The 20,005-nt window shown below is 46.8% G+C and overlaps 1 protein-coding gene across 1 annotated transcript in view; it reads right to left on the reverse strand.

Annotated features, from left to right (window-relative positions):
- The window catches only part of dnah9l (dynein, axonemal, heavy polypeptide 9 like), an 89,753-nt gene that overhangs the window by 63,683 nt on the left and 6,065 nt on the right, over positions 1-20,005 (reverse strand). The window contains 23 exon segments of the mRNA XM_042308348.1: positions 4,448-4,608; positions 4,965-5,096; positions 5,217-5,324; positions 5,412-5,537; positions 5,615-5,803; positions 7,094-7,220; positions 7,405-7,496; positions 8,475-8,699; positions 9,012-9,257; positions 9,435-9,593; positions 9,759-9,842; positions 9,934-10,092; positions 10,288-10,374; positions 10,668-10,784; positions 10,909-11,131; positions 11,366-11,535; positions 17,352-17,472; positions 17,564-17,697; positions 17,796-18,131; positions 18,313-18,513; positions 18,794-18,985; positions 19,114-19,218; positions 19,745-19,940. Of these exon segments, the coding sequence (XP_042164282.1) occupies positions 4,448-4,608; positions 4,965-5,096; positions 5,217-5,324; positions 5,412-5,537; positions 5,615-5,803; positions 7,094-7,220; positions 7,405-7,496; positions 8,475-8,699; positions 9,012-9,257; positions 9,435-9,593; positions 9,759-9,842; positions 9,934-10,092; positions 10,288-10,374; positions 10,668-10,784; positions 10,909-11,131; positions 11,366-11,535; positions 17,352-17,472; positions 17,564-17,697; positions 17,796-18,131; positions 18,313-18,513; positions 18,794-18,985; positions 19,114-19,218; positions 19,745-19,940 (3,690 nt within the window).

Raw genomic sequence — 20,005 nt, forward strand, 5'->3', positions numbered from 1 at the left:
TTAATCCAGTGTTGCCCAGACCAGAAGAAATTGACAAGGGTCCTCTGAAGCTCTTGTATCAGACCCTTTGGTGGCTGTAAAATCATTAGTCTGTGCCACAGGGTAGAAGCAGCAAGATTATTAGCTACCAGGACCCGTCCCCTATAAGACAGCTGGGGCAACACCCATTTCCACCTTGACAGTCTGGCACACACTTTCTCCACTACACCCTCCCAGTTCTTTTTTTGAAAGACATCGGAGTCTAGAAAAAACCCCAAAGTCTTCATTCCATCTCTGCCCCACTGAAGCCCCCCTGGTAACCGTGGAGTAGACCCCATCTGAAGCTGACCTGCCCACAGAGCTTCACTCTTTCCCCAATTTACTTTAGCTGAGGAGGCCCCCTCATACACCTTTAAAGCGTTTGAGAGAACCTTAACATCCTCACCCCCTGTAATAAAAACTATCACGTCATCTGCATATGCAGACAGTGCTATCGTGGGACCCTTCGTTACACCTGGCACACCAGTAAGCTTCGCTCTTAAAAAACAAAGCATTGGTTCAATCGCCAGACTTTATAACTGCCCTGAAATTGGGCATCCCTGCCTGATGCCCCTTTCGACAGGGATGGGGCAACTTAAACCACCACCCACCTTCACCATACACGAGGCTCCAGCATACAGTAAATTCACCCAAGACAGAAAAACATCCCCAAACCCAAAGGCTTTCATTATTTTAAACAAGTACTGGTGGTCCACACGATCAAAAGCCTTCTCCTGATCCAACGAAAGTAAACCCACATTTACATCAGACAGTTTACAAATGTCTAAAACATCTCTTATCAGAAACAAGTTGTCAACAATAGAGCGATCAGGTACACAGTAGGACTGGTCCTTGTGGATCAACAACCCCAGATACTCTTTCAACCTGTTTGAGAGACATTTAGAAACAATTTTATATTCTGCGCACAGCAAAGCAACAGGTCTCCAATTTTTTATGAGAGCCAAATCCCCTTTTTTGGCAACAGTGAAAGCACTGCACGTTGACAGGATACAGGAAGAGAACCCTCATGAAAAGATTCACACATCACTTCATAAAAGTCCTCCCCAATAGACCCCCAAAAGTGCTTATAAAACTCAGATGGTAAACCATCGATGCCAGGGGCTCGGCCTGTTGAGAGCTGCATAACTGCTGTGGACAGCTCCTGCAGTGTAATGTCAGCGTCCAATGCGACTCTCTGCTCAGGTCCCAATTTAGGAAGACCATGTAACAACTGTTCAGTACACATAGAGTCACAATCCTCCGCCTTATAAAGGGACGAGTAGAAATCCACGGCATGTTGATGCATTTCAATATCATTCGTGGTCACCTTCCCATTAGGGAGACGAAGGCAGACCATCTGTTTACGTTGAAATGTCGACTTTCCTAGGTTAAAAAAAAAAGCACTAGGAGCATCCATATCCTTGAGGGAAGCGAAACGAGACCTAATCAAGGCACCCTTCACTCTTTCATGCAGAAACGACCTCAGTTCATGTCTCTTGTCCTGTAAGTTCATGACTAGTCCAGGGTCATTCTGAGTGAGCAGCTTCAATTCAATAGATTTGATGTCCTGTTCAAGGGCCTTGATAGTCTCTTTAAATTCAGTTTGAGACAGAGCAGTATACTGTTGACAAAAAACTCGTATTTGGGCCTTCCCAACCTCCCACCATTGTCTCAAGGACTCAAAATTCCCTTTTATACCCCTCCAATTTTCCCAAAACAACAAAAACCTGTCACAAAACATGACATCATGTAACAATTTAACATTAAAATACCAGTAAGGTGATGACCTTCGTGGACAGGACAAGTGAATATCAACAGTAACCATATGATGATCTGAGAAACCCACAGGAGTAATGGCACACTTTCCAACCCTACTACAGTATTGCTCAGATACATACAACCTGTCTAACCGTGCTGCACTGACACGACCTTCATTAATTTTTAGCCATGTGTACTGCCTAACTTTGGCATTCCTTACTCTCCACACATCAGAAAGCTCAAACTCAGTTAATAGGCCAGACAGGCAAGTGGCTGACCGCAGGTGAGGTTCTTCAGCGGTGCGATCAACAGTAAAATCCACTGTACAGTTCCAGTCACCTCCTAAAACCATACACCCCTCTTGGTCACACTGTCTTAACGTTTCCTTTAGTTGATCAAATACAGTAATACGCTCTGTACCCTCATTAGGAGCATAAACATTAAAAAAAAAATTAAAAAAAACCATAACATCCACCTTGACCAATAAAACCCGACCCTTGACAATCTCTGTTGTAGATACCACAGTCACCCCTAAGCCTGAGGAAAACAATATTGCCACCCCAGCACTGAAATTAGTACCATGACTGAGTACATGCTGCCCCTCCCACCACATACCCCAGTCAACCTCATTTTCCTCATCGCTATGTGTCTCCTGTAGGAAAACTACATTAAGCCTTTTCTGTTTTATTACTTCTAATACCCAAGCCCTCTTATTCCTGTCCCTTCCCCCATTCATATTGAGAGAACCTACCCTTAGTACCTCCATGTAGAAAAGAGAAAAGAAAAGCAGAAGAAACCACAGAGAAACCAATGAGAAAAAAGACACCCTATGAAGCATGATCATCGTCATTATTTTTTTTTCTTCTCTTAACCTGAACACGTTTCCCACCACCTTTTGCTGCTGCAACAGCAGTAATAAATTTCCTCAAGCGAAACCGCTTCTTCTCACTCAGCTGGTCTAACCCCACCGTCTTCTGTAACATCACAGCTGACCTCACAAACTTATCAACATCAAAATAATCTGCCAATTTGACAGATTTCCCAAAAGTCTGATCCAGAAACTCATTTACCTCCTCTAGATCATAAACTGAGTCCTCACCAGCAGCTGTCATATCTAAAGAGACATCCATATCCTTCTCTTGATCCTCCTCAGCTGAGAACACAGACAACTGACTCCCCTCTACCACATCCCTTTCAACACTCTCCACTTGCACCTCATCACTCGTACCAGGCATCTCCTCCACTATCTGGGAGACTAGCCCCACCTGAACATCACTACTCATAGTGGGCATCTTCTCCACTAACTGAGAGCCTAGCTCTACATGAACCCCAGCACTCGTAGTGGGCATCTCCTCCACTCCCTGGGAGCCTAGCTCCACATGAACCCCCTCCTTTACCCCAGCACTCATACTGGGCACCTGCTCACCAGTCTGAGGAACTGGCTCTTCAGATACATCCTTACCTTCTACAACAATACTTTTCTGTAGCATAACATTTCCTTCTAATACAAGTTGCAACCCCGTGCCCTCAACACGGATAACTTGTTCCTCAGCAACAGGTGCTTGTGGCTGCTCTACCGCTGTCAGCTCACCTCTCCCTACATCAGTGGGCCCAGGTGTTACGATGACCACCTGTGCCCCTCCCTCTGCCTTCTCCCTTTTCGGGCAAGCATGTCGCTTATGACTAACATCCCCACACTCAAAACACCGTTGACTACCCGTACTAGCATAAGCCATATACAATCTATTGTCATACTTGATTTTAAACGATAACTCTAAAGTCTGCTCCGGTGAGTCCAAAAACATAAACACCTGTCGCCGAAATGACATTACCTGTTTCAACGCCGGGTGTTTGCAACCCAACGGGACAACCTTAATTGAACTGGCGAACTTCCCAAAGCGCAATAACTCGCGCTCCAAAAGCTCATTAGGAATAAACGGTGGTACATTTGAAATCGTTACCCTTGTTGACGGAGAAAAAAGCGGCGTAACTTGAATAAACATTCCTTTAAGAAGTACACCATGCTCAACCATCCGATCAACTAGACACTCTTCTTTAAGAAATACCACCACAGCTTTATTCATCCGGGATGCATACGCAATATTCTCATAGCCTACCTTCTCTCCTACGGCGACCAGAAACTCCTCCACCGTGACAGCAGCTTCAGTAACACACCTAAAGCCATGCCGAAGTGACAGGGACGGCATCCCCATTCGGGCTGCCATCCCCGCCAATATCAGGGTAATTTCGATACGAAAACAAAATACTTAATTCTACCACAACAAAAATAATAACGTTAATCATGCATCAACAAAAAAAATGCCACCAAGAAATAGCAAACCGAAAGAAAGTTGTGAATATCTAACTCTCCACAACACACGCACTCCTTCACTCAAACAATTCCCAGCATGCACCAATCACTCCCAGCATGCAGAGAGAGAGAGAGAGAGACACACACAGAGAGAGAGAGACAGAGAGAGAAAGACAGAGAGAGAGAGAGAGAGAGAGAGAGAGAGAGAGAGAGAGAGAGAGAGAGAGAGAGAGAGAGAGAGAAAGAGAGAGAGAGAGAGAGAGAGAGAGAGACAGAGAGACAGAGACAGAGAGAGAAGAGACAGAGAGAGAGAGAGTTATAGCATGTGTATGAAGAGTTGATGCCTGCATGTGTGTGTACCTGTCAGTGAGTGGAGTGATGACCAGTCTGTTGGTATTGCCCAGGTACTCATATGAGAACTGGAACTGAGCATCACAGATGTTGATGTAACAGTGTCTCGTCACGTCATCCCAACGATGGCGCAGCTGGGACAGCCATGCAAACGCCTGTCCCGTTGTCACCTAGGAAACCAACCCCCAAGAGTCAATTTGTTATTAACCCAGCCTAAACAGCATCTAAGAGCGACTCTTTCATAGTCCTGTGAAAGAAGCAGGTAGCCTAGCGGTTAGAGCGTTGGGCCAGTAACCGAAAGGTTGCTGGTTCAAATCCCAGAGCTGACTAAGTGATGAGCTGTTGAGCAAGGCACTTAACCCTAATTGCTCCTTTAAGTCGCTCTGGATAAAATCGTCTGCTAAATGACTAAAATGTAAACGTTAAATGATTAGAGCATGTAAGTCTGATCTCAGAGCAGTGGTTTTTTATGTTTATTCACCTTTTATAAAAGTGAATTGTGATCTGAGGGCAGTGGTTAAATTACCTTCTGTGCTATGAGTTTGGCGACCACGTCGCGAGCGTGCACGTCGATGGTGCACAAGGTCATGATCTTCTGTCTGTCACCTGGAGTCAGGTCTCCCAGGAGCATGTGGATCAGGGAGTTCAGCTGGGTGATCTACCAACGTACAACCATCAGATAACCATCACATAACCACAAAATAACAATTTTGTGTATAAGAGACTTAGATCAACTGGGCGATATATCACAGACGTGTGTGTGTGTGTGTATGTGTACCTGCTTTCTGTTGTAGTCCTTCAGGGCAGTCTCAAAGCCCTCCTCCACCCTCTCAAAGGCGATACCCACGTCTGTTGCCCACCACACCTGGCTGCCAGTCAGACCAACCTTGGCAGACGAGGACAACACACATTTTAGTTTGGCAGCAAAGCTTTTGAGTGCAGTGGTGGGTTTGGGGAAGACACACACACACACCTGTGCTGGATAGTCAAACAGCCACTGGTCTCTGGGTTTGTCCTCATAAGCAGCGACAGCTTCTTGGATCTCCCTCTGGACAGTAGAGCGCATAGTCCGCTCAAGTTCACTCAGCCAGCACTCTGCCTACAGATACACAGACATATATACGTGTCAGACATACACACACACACACACACACACACACACAAAGGTGTTCCTACCTGTCCTTGGCAGATGCAGGGTTCGGCGAAGGGTACATACTCCCCTTCTCTACTGTACATTCCTATGGCAACTGCCTCCCCCTCATCCTCCTCTCCATCTTTCTTTTCTCCCTGCTCTCCCTCTTTCTCTGAGTCTTGGAAGCGAAGGTCCGCCACGTTATCAAACAGCTTCAACAGGTGCCTGGTAACCTGGGTCACACATCAAAACACACACCACCACCATCATCATCGTACACAACATGGCAAAAAGTAGGTGTGTGGACACCCCTTCAAATTAGCGGATTGGGCTATTTCAGCCACACCCGTTGCTGACAGGTGTATACAATCGAGCACACCGCCATGCCATCCCCATAGGGAAACATTGGCAGTAGAATGGCCCGTACTGAAGAGCTCAGTGACGTTCAACGTTGCACCGTCACAGGATACCCCCGTTTCAAGTCAGTTTGTCAAATTTCGGCCCTGCTAGAGCTGTCCCAGTCAACTGTAAGTGCTGTTCTTGCGAAGTGGAAATGTCTAGGAGCAACAACAGCTCAGCCCTCGAAGAGATAGGCCACACAAGCTCACAGAACGGGACCGCCGAGTGCTGAAGAGCATAGCACGTGAGAATCGTCTGTCCTCGGTTACAACACTCACTACCTAGTTCCAAACGGCCTCTGGAAGCAACGCCAGCACAGTAACAGTTAGTCGTGAGCTTCATGAAATAGGTTCCCATGGCTGAGCGGAAGCACACACGCCTAAGATCACCATGTGCAATGCCAAGCGTTGGCTGGAGTAGTGTAAAGCTCCCCAAACCGCTCGGACTCTGGAGCAGTAGAAACGGGTTCTCTGGAGTGATGAATAACGCTTCATCTGGCAGTCTGACGGACAACTCTGGGTTTGGCGGATGCCAGTAGAACGCTACCTGCTCCAATGCATAGTGCCAATTGTAAAGGAATAATGGTCTGGGGATGTTTTCCATGGTCCGGGCTAGGCCTCTTAGTTTCAATGAAGGGAAATCTTAACGCTACAGCATACAATGACATTAGAGGCGATTCTATGCTTCCAACTTTGTGGCAACAGTTTGGGAATGCCCTTTCCTGTTTCACCATGAGAATGCCCTCGTGCACAAAACAAGGTCCATACAGAAATTATTTGTAGAAGATTGGTGTGGAAGAAATTGACTGGCCTGAACAGATCCCTGACCTCAACCCCATCCAATACCTTTGGGATGAATTGGAACGCAGAATGCGAGCCAGGCCTAATCGCCCAGCATCAGTGCCCGACTTTACTAACGCTCTTGTGGCTGAATGGAAGCAAGTCCCCGCAGCAATGTTCCAACATGTAGTGGAAAGCCTTCCCAGAAGAGTGGAGGCAGCAAAGGGGGGATATAGCAGCAAAGGGGGGACCAACTCCATATTAATGCCCATGATTTTGGCCATCTAGTGTATTTCATGCAGTATACTGTATGTTCAATTTAAAAAGCAGGTGAGTGATGTTCACCTGTTTGGGCTGTGTTCCCTTGGAGACGATCTCCAGAAGGTCTGTAGCAGAGACAAAGTAGAACCGAGGGAACGTCAGTCTTTTGGTTTCCAGATACTCAGCCAGGGCCTTCTCACACACTGACAGCCTGGGGGGAGAGACAGTAGAGTTAGTACAGAAACACACACACATGCAAATCCAACTGCATTCACGCACGCACGCACGCACACACACACACACACACACACACACACACACACACACACACACACACACACACACACACACACACACACACACACACACACACACACACACACACACACACACACCTTTGCTGCAGAGCCTCTAGTTTCTCCAGGAAGCCAGGTTGGTTGGTGACCTCCACCACGTTACGGGTCTGGACAACCTCTGTCATCATGTTCTGTTTCATCACATCACATACAGAATCAAGTCATTACAAGCCTTATTCACTGTCACCATTGTACAACAGAATGGTGGATTTGTGTTTGAGGAACGTTTGTTCTGGTAGTGTGTGCGTTGCAGAAGTGTGCGTGTGTTACCTGGAAGTCAGAGTGTATGCCTGCTGGAACATCTCTGTGTTGTGCGCTAGTTGAGACCGTCTGTTGTTGCTGTGTGTGTGTGTGTGTGTGCGTGCGTGCGTGCATGCGTGTGCGCGCGTGCGTGTGTACTAAGCTAACATATGGAATTGTTTTAAGATGGTCACACCATGGATCATTTAGATATTTGATTTTGAATTTTAGGACTCCTTTAGGCCTTACAACAAATATTTAAAATGCATTTGATCAAATATAGAATTTGGCATTTATTACACTATAGCCCATAGTGAATAAAACATTCACAAAAAAAGTAAAAAAATAAAGAGTTTGAAATGTCCTATATCTAGAAGATATAAGAAAGCTCAGGATTTTTTTCGGGGGGGAGGGGGACAAATCGACTTCCATACTTCCATTTGCTTGTATAAGTTACCTTCAGACGAGTCCTGTGACACCTCTGGGGTCGTATAGCAAAATGGCGAACACCACAGTGTTCGTGCGAGTCTCGTCTTTCCATAGAGTGGTCATAATAGGCCAAACCGCTCGGACGCTACAGACGTTTTTCGGGACGCTAGAAGAACAATGCTCGGGATGTCTCATGGTGTGACAAACACCGCTGTACCTCGGCCACCTTCCACCGCTGATGCGGAAGGCCGACATAAGAGGACGCGGTGGATTGAGACGCAGCCCATACAACAACAACAACAACAACAACAACAACAACAACAACCAAAAAAACGATGGATTTTGATGGGAATTTTTGTATCACGTTACTTAGATTGACGCACGTGTGTGTCAACAGACTCACAAGGATTAGTGTGTTGCGTTTTATGCAGTATGTCTACCTGGAAGTCGGAGTGTATGCCCTGGAAGCGCTCGGCATCGCGGGCTAGTTGAGAGCGTATGTCGTGGCTGTTGGTGAAGATGCTGTTGAGGTGGGCCCAGGTCCTCTGGACAGACATCCAGGCGGAGATGACCAGGTCTGCCACCATTAGCCTCCTCTGCCAGCCACTCACCTCCGCCTGGAAGTACTCCACATACTTACTCATCAGGATGTTTTGCAGCTGCACCTAGAAGGGGTCGGGTAAGAAAATATGAATTAGGCCAATTAAATAGTATTGTAGTTAGACAGTAAGGGGTTTCAAAGGAGTTTGAGGCCTTTCACTACTTGTACATCTATGGAATTTTCTCCCGTTGTTTTTGCTCTTCAGTGTTTTACTTTCTTCCCTTCAGGAGATAACGGGCTACAATAATAGGACATTCACTGCACTTTGTGTTGTTGCTGAATTCAACGAGTATTCCCTGGAGTGGAACTGAGTGAGCGGAGAGAGGGACTAAACTAAAAAGGAGACTATGAATTGGGTGATTGTGTGGTAGGTCACCTGGTTGTCTTCCAGCGTCTCAATCAGGTTTTCGTCCGACTTGAGCAGTGGAGTTTCTATACTGGGGTGCTTCTCATAAGACAACGCCATCACACTCCACGTCTGAGTAATCTCAGCTAGCACCTTCTCTATGGCCATCTCTTTGACTGCCTTGTCCACTATGTTTTTGACCTCGTCCTCCACTCTGTGGAGCTGCAGCTCCAGTAGGTCTCCCAGAGTGGTCCCCTCCCACATCACAAACCGCACCTGGGGTCAGAGGTGAGAGGTCAAAGGTCAGTGAGAGAGAGAGAGAGTGTGGTACCCCGGTGAGGTTCCTGACCAGTGGCCATTGACCTCTCCCCGACTGTAGATGGTAAGAGATGGACAACATGAGAGAGATAACAAATCAGAGGGAAGTATATGACGAGAAAGAGAATGTTGTACCCCTGTGGTGTTCATGAGTTGTTGCCAGTGTCTCTCTCTGACGGCAGGGTTCTGCAGCTCATTGACCGCTCTAAGAGACGTCAGCAGGTTCTTCACCGTCGACTCCAGACCCAGATACACATCCCACACACGCACCTCCTTATCCAGGGTCTTCATCTCCTACACACACATTCACATGATATACAATGTACACAGGCATTATAGGCACACACACACACAACAAATATAGTAGCATCAGCTAGCATACACTCAGATAAAGGCATGATATTTCCCTTAAATCTGTCAGATGGAAGTGTGTGTGTGCATGTGTGACGGATGTTGCACCTTAGCAAATCTCCTCAGCTCCATGTCCATCTGCTCCACGTTAATCTCTTTCCACGGGGTCTTAGTCCAGTCCTCTATACTGGTCTGGGTTACACATCACATATAATACAGTGACAATCAGAGAAAGACAGAAACAACTCATTCACTTCAGCCAAATTCAGAGTGAGGTTTTTACCTTGACGAAGATGACCATGTCCCAGACGGCTTTGACCAGGATGATGTCAGAGCGACACTGGCGGAGCTGCTTGTAGTCAGGGAAACTGACCTCGAACAGATCAGCTGTGTCCTGGAGCTTACGCATCTCTGCCTCCAACACTGCTACAACGCGGTTAGACTACACACACAAGCCAAGATACACAGTTGTTAAAAACACTCTTGTGCATACCTAGCTATATCAAACAGCCCTCGCATATTAATAAACTAAGTAAAGAAATGGCTGCCTTTTCCCCACTCAATAAACTACATCTCCCATAATCCCCTCAACCCCTGCCTCTTTCAGCCTCCTACTACGTGAATATGAGATGGTAACCTTGTCAATCAGCTTATAAGGCTCCTCCACGTCTATTCTGAAGATGACCTCCGAGCGAAACTGCTCTCTGAACTCATGCTGCTTGATCTGTAAGATGATATACGTACATAGAATTCTTCAAACATACAGTTTAGCTAGACTAGGCTACAATGTGCAGTACATTTAGCTAGATGCATATAAGTGGTGGTCAGGTCGGGTGAGAGTCGGGTAGGTTTATCTAACATCTATAATTCAGAAAAGCAGACGGATCAGTTTGCACAGCATTATGCTAAGCTCTCTGCAAGGGTCCTCCGTGATGGTATCGTGTGTGTCTGATACACTACACCCATCACACACACACAACCTCACACTAGACACCCACACACACGCGCGCGCCTCACCTCAAAGCGGACACACTTCCTACGTATGACGGAGACCTCGTTGGACTGCAGTGGGGCCACCTCGTGTTTCACTGTAAATGCAACCTTTTTCAGACTCTTCCACTTCTCAGGCAGCTCCTACACAGGTTATAAGGCATGATAAGGTATCATAGGCATCATAGGATGATCATTGGGTGGGATGTGTGTACCTCCATTTGCGTGTGTGTGTGTGTGTGTGTGTGTGTGTGTGTGTGTAGTCTACCTCCAGCTGTGTATAGACACTTCCAGGTAGCTGCTGTCCATAGGTCTTGAGTAGATCAGTGGTGGACTTGAGTGGTTTGAAGTGTTGATCAGCACTGATCTGTCTGTCCCGTATGGCCATCAGATGACCCATAATGTCCACCAGACCAGCGTAGTCCCCGTCTGAGACCTTATTGGACAGACCACAAGATGTGTTCTGGACAAACAACGCCAGGTCGCTCACACTGGGGGAGAGAGAGATGGAGAGAGAACGTTGAAAAGGGGATATGCAGTGTATTAGAAGAGGGAGACACAGTAAATAGATAGATGTTTGTGTGTCTGTTTAGATTTATGTGTGTGTGTTTAATTGAGTGCACATCACATCTCTCTGTGTGTGTGTGTGTGTGTGTGTGTGTGTGTGTGTGTGTGTGTGTGTGTGTGTGTGTGTGTGTGTGTGCGCGCGTGTGTGTGTGTGTCACCTCTGATTGACATGGTTGAGTAGGTGCTCTTTGAACATCCAGCTCCACCTCTTGATGATGTTCATCAGGGCCAGTTTGAAGGGCTTGATGTCCAGCTGCAGCCAGCCACAGAACACTCTCCTGTCCTCCAGCTTACTGACCCGCACGTATAGAGACTCAAACAGGCTGATCTAGAACAGAAAGTACCAAACAGACTCAAACAGTGATTCCTCAAAAAAACCAGACAAAAAAATACTATGATTTGGGGGAAATGTTATTTTCATGAAATGTTATCCATAGAATTGGCACAAGGATTATTGACATATGTATCAAAAAGCATAATTGAGAAATAATTCATCAAAGTGGGCATATTTCTGACATTTTGGCTTTACCCAGGCCTCCTTTAAGACTCCATGATGTTTCATCTGTAGATTCTACAAAGCAAAACATTGGTATCATATGAGGCTTTGATGCTTTTTGATTTCATTTTTTTTTTTAAACATGAATATGTGAAAATATCTACATATTTTTTTTAAAAATTCAATATATTATTTAACATACACTCTACGGGTAAATCAAAGTCCCAGAGTGGGATCTCTGCTAGTTTTAAAGTTATGGCCCATTTTATACAGAAATTGGCATAGTAGATCATGTAACCAATCACTGCCCTCTTTTTACTTGTATCATTCCACATCCTGCAAATCACGGTTGTGACTAGAGGGAGCACAGCTACAACTGGAAGTTACTTTTCGTAACAGGTTAGGAGAGTATTTTAGCAAACCCTAACCCTTTTCCTAACTGTAACCTATCGTAGCTGTAATCCCTGGTCGTAGCTGTAATCCCGCTAGTCAGAACCACAAATCACCAGCAGAGGGCAACTATTTTGAATCCATTTTCACATTCACTGCTGGTGATATATAGCTCCTACAGATGAAACACCATGGAGTCTTATTAAAGGAGCGCTGGGTAAGGCCAAAATGTAAATTATTTCTCAATTCTGCTTTTAGATACAAATGTCAAATATACATATGTCAACAATCCTTCCTCCAAAGGACTCTTCCATGGATTACATTTCATGAAAATCCCCCAAATCATGGTCATTTCAGTCTGGATTTGGTGAGGAATCCTTCACAGGCTGATCTAAAACACAGAATCAAACAAGATTCAAACAGGCTGATCTACAGTGCTTTCGGAAAGTATTCAGACCACCTTGACTTTTTCCACATTTTGTTACGTAACGTATAAAATTGATAAAATTGTTTTTTCCCCCCCTCATCAATCTACAAACAATACCCCACAATGGCAAAGCAAAAACAGTTATTTAGACATTTTTGCAAATTTATCAAATGTAATAAAAACGGAAATATTACATTTACATAAGTATTCAGACCGTTTACTCAGTACTTTGTTGAAACACCTTTGGCAGCTATTACAGCCTTGAGTCTTCTTGGGTATGACGCTACAAGCTTGGCACACCTGTATTTGGGGAGTTTCTCGCATTCTTCTCTGCAGATCCTCTCAAGCTCTGTCAGGTTGGATGGGGAGTTATTTTCAGGTCTCTCCAGAGATGTTTGATTGGGTTCAAGTCCGGGCTCTGGCTGGGCCACTCAAGGACATTCAGAGACTTGTACCTTGGCTGTGTGCTTAAGGTTGTTGTCCTGTTGGAAGGGGGACATTCGCCCCAGTCTGAGGTCCTATGCGCTCTGGGGCAGGTTTTCATCAAGGATCTCTCTGTACTTTGCTCAGTTCATCTTTCCCTCGATCCTGACTAGTCTCCCAGTCCCCGAAAAACAACCCCACAGCATGATACTGCCACCACCATGCTTCACCGTAGGTATGGTGCCAGGTTTCCTCCAGGCGTGATGCTTGGCATTCAGGCCAAAGAGTTCAATCTTGGTCTCATCAGACCAGAGAATCTTGTTTCTCATGGTCTGAGAGTCCTTTAGGTGCTTTTTGGCTAACTCCAATCAACTTGTAGATGTAAACAGGGTGCACCTGAGGTCAATTTCAAGTCTCATAGCAAAGGGTCTGAATACTTATGAAAATATGTTTAAAAAATTTTTAAAATTATACATTTGTAAAAATGTCTTAAACTCTGTTTTAGCTTTTTCATTATGGGGTATTGTGTGTAGATTGTTGATATCATTAAAAAATATATATTTTAGAATAAGGCTGTAAAGTAACAAAATGTGGAAAAAGTCAAGGGGTCTGAATTCTTAATGCACTGTAGAACAGAACCAAACAGAGACTCAAACAGGCTGATCTAGAACACAGAGCACTCTACTGTCCTCCAGCTTACTGACTCGCACGTACAGAGACTCAAACATACTGATCTAGAACATAGAACCACACCCACTGATTGATCTAGAACACAGAGCACTCTCCTGTCCTCCAGCTTACTGACCCGCACATACAGAGACTCAAAAAGACATTACATGTATGGATCTAGAAGAAAGTAGAGTATGGGGATAGTGGGATAAGTTGATCCACCCTTGTTTCTAGGAAACCATACACAAAATTAATCATATTACCAAATATTTAGGAAGAGGTCATAATTTCATGGAGTCTGTAAGGGAAGTGGTAAGTAAGTTAGGTTAACATTTAAAAAAAAAAACATTAATTTATTGTGTTAGAGGTTTCTTGATGCTAGTATCTAAACCAAAGTAGATAATTGTAAGATTGTTCTATTGTTATATACCTCAGTTGGGGTCTCTATAAGCTTCAATATGAGGTCCTAAACCTAGCATGAAAGTGCATCATTGTAGCTGTGGGCTAATATAGCCAAGGTGTTTGACTCGGGGTGAGCTGAACCAATGGTCACGGGCTAAATTCAGCCAAAGGTTGAGCCAATGGTTGAGTAAATGCCAAGTTGAACAAATTGAAGGATTTTCTTCCCAAGCGTAATGAAAGGCATTATTGCTGGTATGTGAGGTAACAACAGGCCCTGGCCTATGTTAAAAGTGTTTTTAAAAAGTACAGTGTTTGAATAGATGTTAAGCCCGTGTTAAAATATGCTTAAAATGATTAAAAGACCAAAAATTGTTTTTGGGAAATAAAGATAGACAAACTAGGTTTCCATCCAATTGGCGACAGATTTTCATGGGAATATTCAAAAATCTGCATAAAAACTATATGTATTTTCCCACCAGAGATGTTTCCATCAAATTGACTTGTGGATGCGTGTGATGACGTAATACACATAACAATCCCTTTTACGGTTAAATTCCCACGTGCACTCTAGCCAACAGCTTGCAGATACAGGGCGGGTATAGCCTAAATTATGAGAACATTATGGACAAAAGAGCAAGATTATTTTTATTTGTCAAATGGCAGCCAAGCATCGATCATCACGTCATGAGCGAAGATCCTAAACATTTATCGGAAAGGAACATCAAGCTCATCACCGTGCACATTCACCAACCTCTGAAGTTCACCATAACTTATTTCATCTGTAGGCTAATGAACTGTATGCTTTCCCGAGCAGAAGAACCACACAACATATCCTCATGTCCAAGTTCACTTCGGTAATATTTGCACATTAAAGCGTTTCCTCTGGCTTTTCTTGCAAAATACATTTTACTGGAACAAAAAGATCCCGCCTTGTCTAGAATATTTTTGTTTGGTCAAGATTGGAAAAGTTGAGCTGTTTCCCATCATGCTGGTCATGACATTTTTTATCTAACATGTACTTTACTCGCGTAAAAAGGTTGGATGGAAACCTCGTAACGGTTTTAAAAAGGTAGTGGTAATATTTCATTCAGTATAGAAATGTGTAGGTGGCTCAACTTACCCTGTCCCTCGCCTCAACTTACCCTGTCCCTCGCCTCAACTTACCCTGTCCCTCGCCTCAACTTAGCCTGTCCCTGTCCCTCGCCTCAACTGTCCCTCGCCTGTCCTCGCCTCAACTTAGCCTGTCCCCCGCCTCAGCTCCCTGTCCCTCTTAGCCTGTCCCTCGCCTCAACTTACCCTGTCCCCTCGCCTCAACTTACCCCTGTCCCTCGCCTCAACCCACCCTGTCCCCCTCGCCTCAACTTAGCCTGTCCCCCGCCTCAACTTACCCTGTCCCTCGCCTCAACTTACCCTGTCCCTCGCCTCAACTTACCCTGTCCCTCGCCTCAACTTACCCTGTCCCTCGCCTCAACTTAGCCTGTCCCCCCCCTCAACTTAGCCTGTCCCTCGCCTCAACTTACCCTGTCCCTCGCCTCAACTTACCCTGTCCCTCGCCTCAACTTACCCTGTCCTCGCCTCACCGCCTCGCCTCGCCTCAACTTACCCTGTCTCAACTTACCCTGTCCCCGCCTCAACTTACCCTGTCCCCCGCCTCAACTTACCCTGTCCCTCGCCTCAACTTACCCTGTCCCCGCCTCAACCCCCGCCTAGCCCTGTCTCTCGCCTCAACTTAGCCTGTCCCTCGCCTCAACTTACCCTGTCCCTCGCCTCAGCCTGTCCCTCGCCTCTACTTACCCTGTCCCTCGCCTCAACTTACCCTGTCCCTCGCCTCAACCCTGTCCCTCGCCTCACCCCTGTCCCCCTCAACTTACCCTGTCCCTCGCCTCAACTTACCCTGTCCCCTCAACTTAGCCTCCCTCGCCTCAAACCCTTAACCTGTACCTCGCCTCAACTTAGCCTGTCCCTCGCCTCAACCTACCCTCGCCTCAACTTACCCTGTCCCTCGCCTCAACTTAGCCTGTCCCCCCCGCCTCAACTTACCCTGTCCCCCGCCTCAACTTACCCTCGCCTCAACCTGTCCCTCGCCTCAACTTCCCTCGCCTCAGCCTGTCCCTCGCCTCAACTTCCCCTGTCCCCCGCCTCAACTTACCCTGTCCCCCTGTCCCTCGCCTCAACTTACCCTGTCCCTCGCCTCAACTTACCCTGTCCCTCCTCAACTTACCCTGTCCCTCGCCTCAACCCCTGTCCCCGCCTCAACTTACCCTGTCCTGTCCCGCCTCAACTTACCCTGTCAATCACCTCAACTTAGCCTGTACCCTCCCTCGCCTCAACCCTGTCCCTCGCCTCAACTTACCCTGTCCCCTCGCCTCAACTTAGCCTGTACCTCGCCTCAACTTAGCCTGTACCTGTCCCCCGCCTCAACTTACCCTGTCCCCCGCCTCAACTTACCCCTGTCCCTCCTGCCTCAACTTACCCTGTCCCTGTCCCTGTCGCCTCAACCCTGTCCCCCGCCTCACCCTGTCCCGCCTCGCCTCAACTTACCCTGTCCCCCGCCTCAACTTAGCCTGTCCCGCCTCGCCTCAACCCCGCCTAGCCTGTCCCTCGCCTCAACTTAGCCTGTCCCGCCTCGCCTCAACTTACCCTGTCCCTCGCCTCAACTTACCCTGTCCCTCGCCTCAACTTACCTGTCCCTCGTCCTCGCCTCAACTTAACCTGTCCCTCGCCTCAACTTACCCTGTCCCTCGCCTCAACTTACCCTGTCCCTCGCCTCAACTTACCCTGTCCCTCGCCTCAACTTACCCTGTCCCTCGCCTCAACTTAGCCTGTCCCTCGCCTCAACTTAGCCTGTCCCTCGCCTCAACTTAGCCTGTCCCTCGCCTCAACTTGTCCCTGTCCCCCTCGCCTCAACTTACCCTGTCCCTCGCCTCAACTTACCCTGTCCCCTCGCCTCAACTTACCCTGTCCCTCGCCCTCAACTTAACCTCCCTCGCCTCAACTTACCCCTGTCCCTCGCCTCAACTTACCCTGTCCCTCGCCTCAACTTACCCTGTCCCTCGCCTCAACTTACCCTGTCTCTCGCCTCAACTTACCCTATAACCTATGTACGTTTTTTTTGGACAAGCTATGTTTTCAAAACTGTCATGTTTACATGAATTCTGATTATTTCCAAGGATACACAACATCCTGAAATATATGTAGATGTCTTTGATAAAAAGAATACTACATTTCCCTTGATGGAGTGATGCTGAATGTAAAAGAATGGCTTATCCCACTCTCCCCTACTGCTAATTAAGAGGAACTCTTAAAAGTAGTGTAGCTCTCTGGGGCTGCCTCTTACCTGTTCTTTAAAGTTGTCCAGTGTGGGTGGGTTCTTGGCCAGTTCATAGTCTGCGTAGAGCTCAGCCTCCTCTGTGCTCAGGACATGACCATACAGCAGGAACTGTCTCATGAACTCTGACCTGCACACATTCCAAATACTTTATTAGGATCCACAATAAGCTTCATTGTGAAGGACACACATTTGATCACAACATTTATTCACACACTCACCTGTCATCTGTCCAGAGGTAGCGGTAGCTGGAAAATGACACCTGGTACTCTCTGACCTTAGAAATGGTCGACCGGGCACGGCCTCTGATGACCTGGCCCAGCTCTGACAGGTCGGCCATCCTGTCTATGTCAGACTGGAGGGAGAGGTCAAAGGCCAAAAGAGAAAGGTTCAAAGGCTAATCAAATTATTTGGATATTGTGTGTGTGTGTGTGTGTGTGTGATCTATTCTACCTGATAGTTGTCCATCTGTTTATGCTTGGCCACGCGAGGTATGAACGATGCCATCTTAGTGATATCGCCCACCATCTTGTCGATGATGTCATAGAAGTTTCCCTGGTGACTGATGTCCAGCGAGGGTTCAAAGGTCATCTCGTTGGCGTCGAGGACCAGCTGGACCTCGAAGAGCGGTGCGATGCGAAGGGCGGGGTCAGTGTTCTCAATCAGGTATTGTAGGGAACAGCGTACCGCACTGGAGAACCCTGCTAAAACCATGCGGTCAACATAGTCAGTGTAGGACCTCCACTCGGCACAGTCTGGGGCTGACACTCCTAACAGAGCAAGGTTCTCCTGAGAGAGAGAGAGAGAGAGAGAGAGAGAGAGAGAGAGAGAGAGAGAGAGAGAGAGAGAGATAGAGGGAGGAGGGGGAGATAGAGGGATGTCATGCGATGTTGTGTTCTTGTGTACTTGTCTGTGTCTCTATATGATTATGCATGTGTACAGTGTGTGTGTATCTTCGGTGAGTGTATACCTTTAGCAGTGTGTGTATCTGCTCCCCTGTGTTGGTGATGAGTGTGTACTGTTTGCTGATGCTCTCCTCCATGTCAGTGAGGATGAGGAGGGTAGAACCCCTGGTCTTCCTGGTGATGAAGGCCTGGTGACTGAACTTCCCCATCAGAGCCTGAATGGCCTCAACATTAGCCTTACTGGACTGGACTCTACTGGACACATCCTATATGGAAGGGAGGTGAGGAGAGAGGGATGAAGGGAGGAGAGAGGGACGAAGGGAGGAAAGGGAGAAATGGATGAAAAAGGGAAGGATAGATGGATGAAGGGAGGAGTGATAGAGGGATGAAGAGGAGAAATAGAGATTGGAAGCCCTCAACGTTATCCTTACTAGACTGGACCCTGCTGGACGCATCCTGGATAGTGAGGAGAGGAGAGCGGGAGGAGAGAGAGAGATGGGTGTGTGTGTGTGTGTGTGTGTGTGTGTGTTTGTTTGTGTGTGTTACCTGCACCAGGTCTCGTGTGGTCTGGATGTAGTCCAACAGGTCATCCCTACTCCATGTCAGTTCTAGGAGAGCGGGCTTCAGCTGCCGTCTGGTCACGCCCATCTCCTCCTTAACCAATCCCAGCTCCACAGCCAGGATGGTGCTGTGCAGCCGATTGTACCACTGGGTTATCAGGGCCAAGGTCTGGGTGTACTGCAATAAACACATACAGTACAACATCACAATACGCTAACACAACACAGCGTGTGTGTGTGTGTGTGTGTGTGTGTGTGTGTGTGTGTGTGTGCATGTGTGCGTGCGTGTTTAGGAGACAGACCCACCATATAGAGTGTCTCTCGTTTGGAGTAGAGGTGTAGAGCAGCTTTAGGGATGCTGTGGTTCTTCAACATGCTCAGATACTTCACCTCCCTCAGCACTGAGGTCAGCTAGAAGAGAAGGAGTCAGGTTCACTCGAAACAGACTGTAAAATCAACAGGAATTCAGCTAAAAATGTGTCCAATTTAAGAAATCTGTTCCCAAGTATTCCCACAAATTTAAAAAAGTGAAGTGATCACCTCTCAATGTAATTCAAGGTATGAAATTATTGTTATTTTCAAATAAAATATTTTTTTAGGCTTAGTCACGGTCAATTTGCAGTGTACAATTTATTATAATTATGTTCCGGCCATCCGAACATCTGCTCTGACAAAAATCGGTGGCCTACAGTTGCCTATGGTTGTCTACCCCTGGACTAGAGCATTACTCTGGCAGCAGTAGTACTTGGGCTTGGGAGTTGAGAAATGTGGTTAAGGTTAGGGTTATGATTATGATTATAGATGGAGGTTAGTGATCAAGGGATAGAGGTTTACAGCTCGAGGTTACAATTAGGGTTCATGGTTGGGAGTTAGGGTCAGGGGTTAGGGTCTAGAGGTCCTACCACAGGGTAAGGGTCAGGGGGTTAGGGAACCTTACTGCAGGGCTGAAGTTGACCTGGAACAGCCCTGTCTCTTGATCCAAGGTGAGTAGTGGTTCCTGGAGGTGTGTGTTGCACAGTTCCTCCAACCCCTCCGTCCACACGGAGAACAGCTCCTCATCGTGCTGGTCTAGAACCTCTAGAACCCTCTCACACTTCTGGAGAACCTGCTCCGCCTCAGCAGAACCTAGTGGCCTGGGACACAAAGACAGAGGGGGAGGCGGGATGAGAGAGAGAACGAGTGTGTGTGTGTGTGTGTA

The sequence above is a fragment of the Oncorhynchus tshawytscha genome, linkage group LG28, assembly GCF_018296145.1.
Source record: "Oncorhynchus tshawytscha isolate Ot180627B linkage group LG28, Otsh_v2.0, whole genome shotgun sequence".
Lineage (NCBI taxonomy): Eukaryota > Metazoa > Chordata > Actinopteri > Salmoniformes > Salmonidae > Oncorhynchus > Oncorhynchus tshawytscha.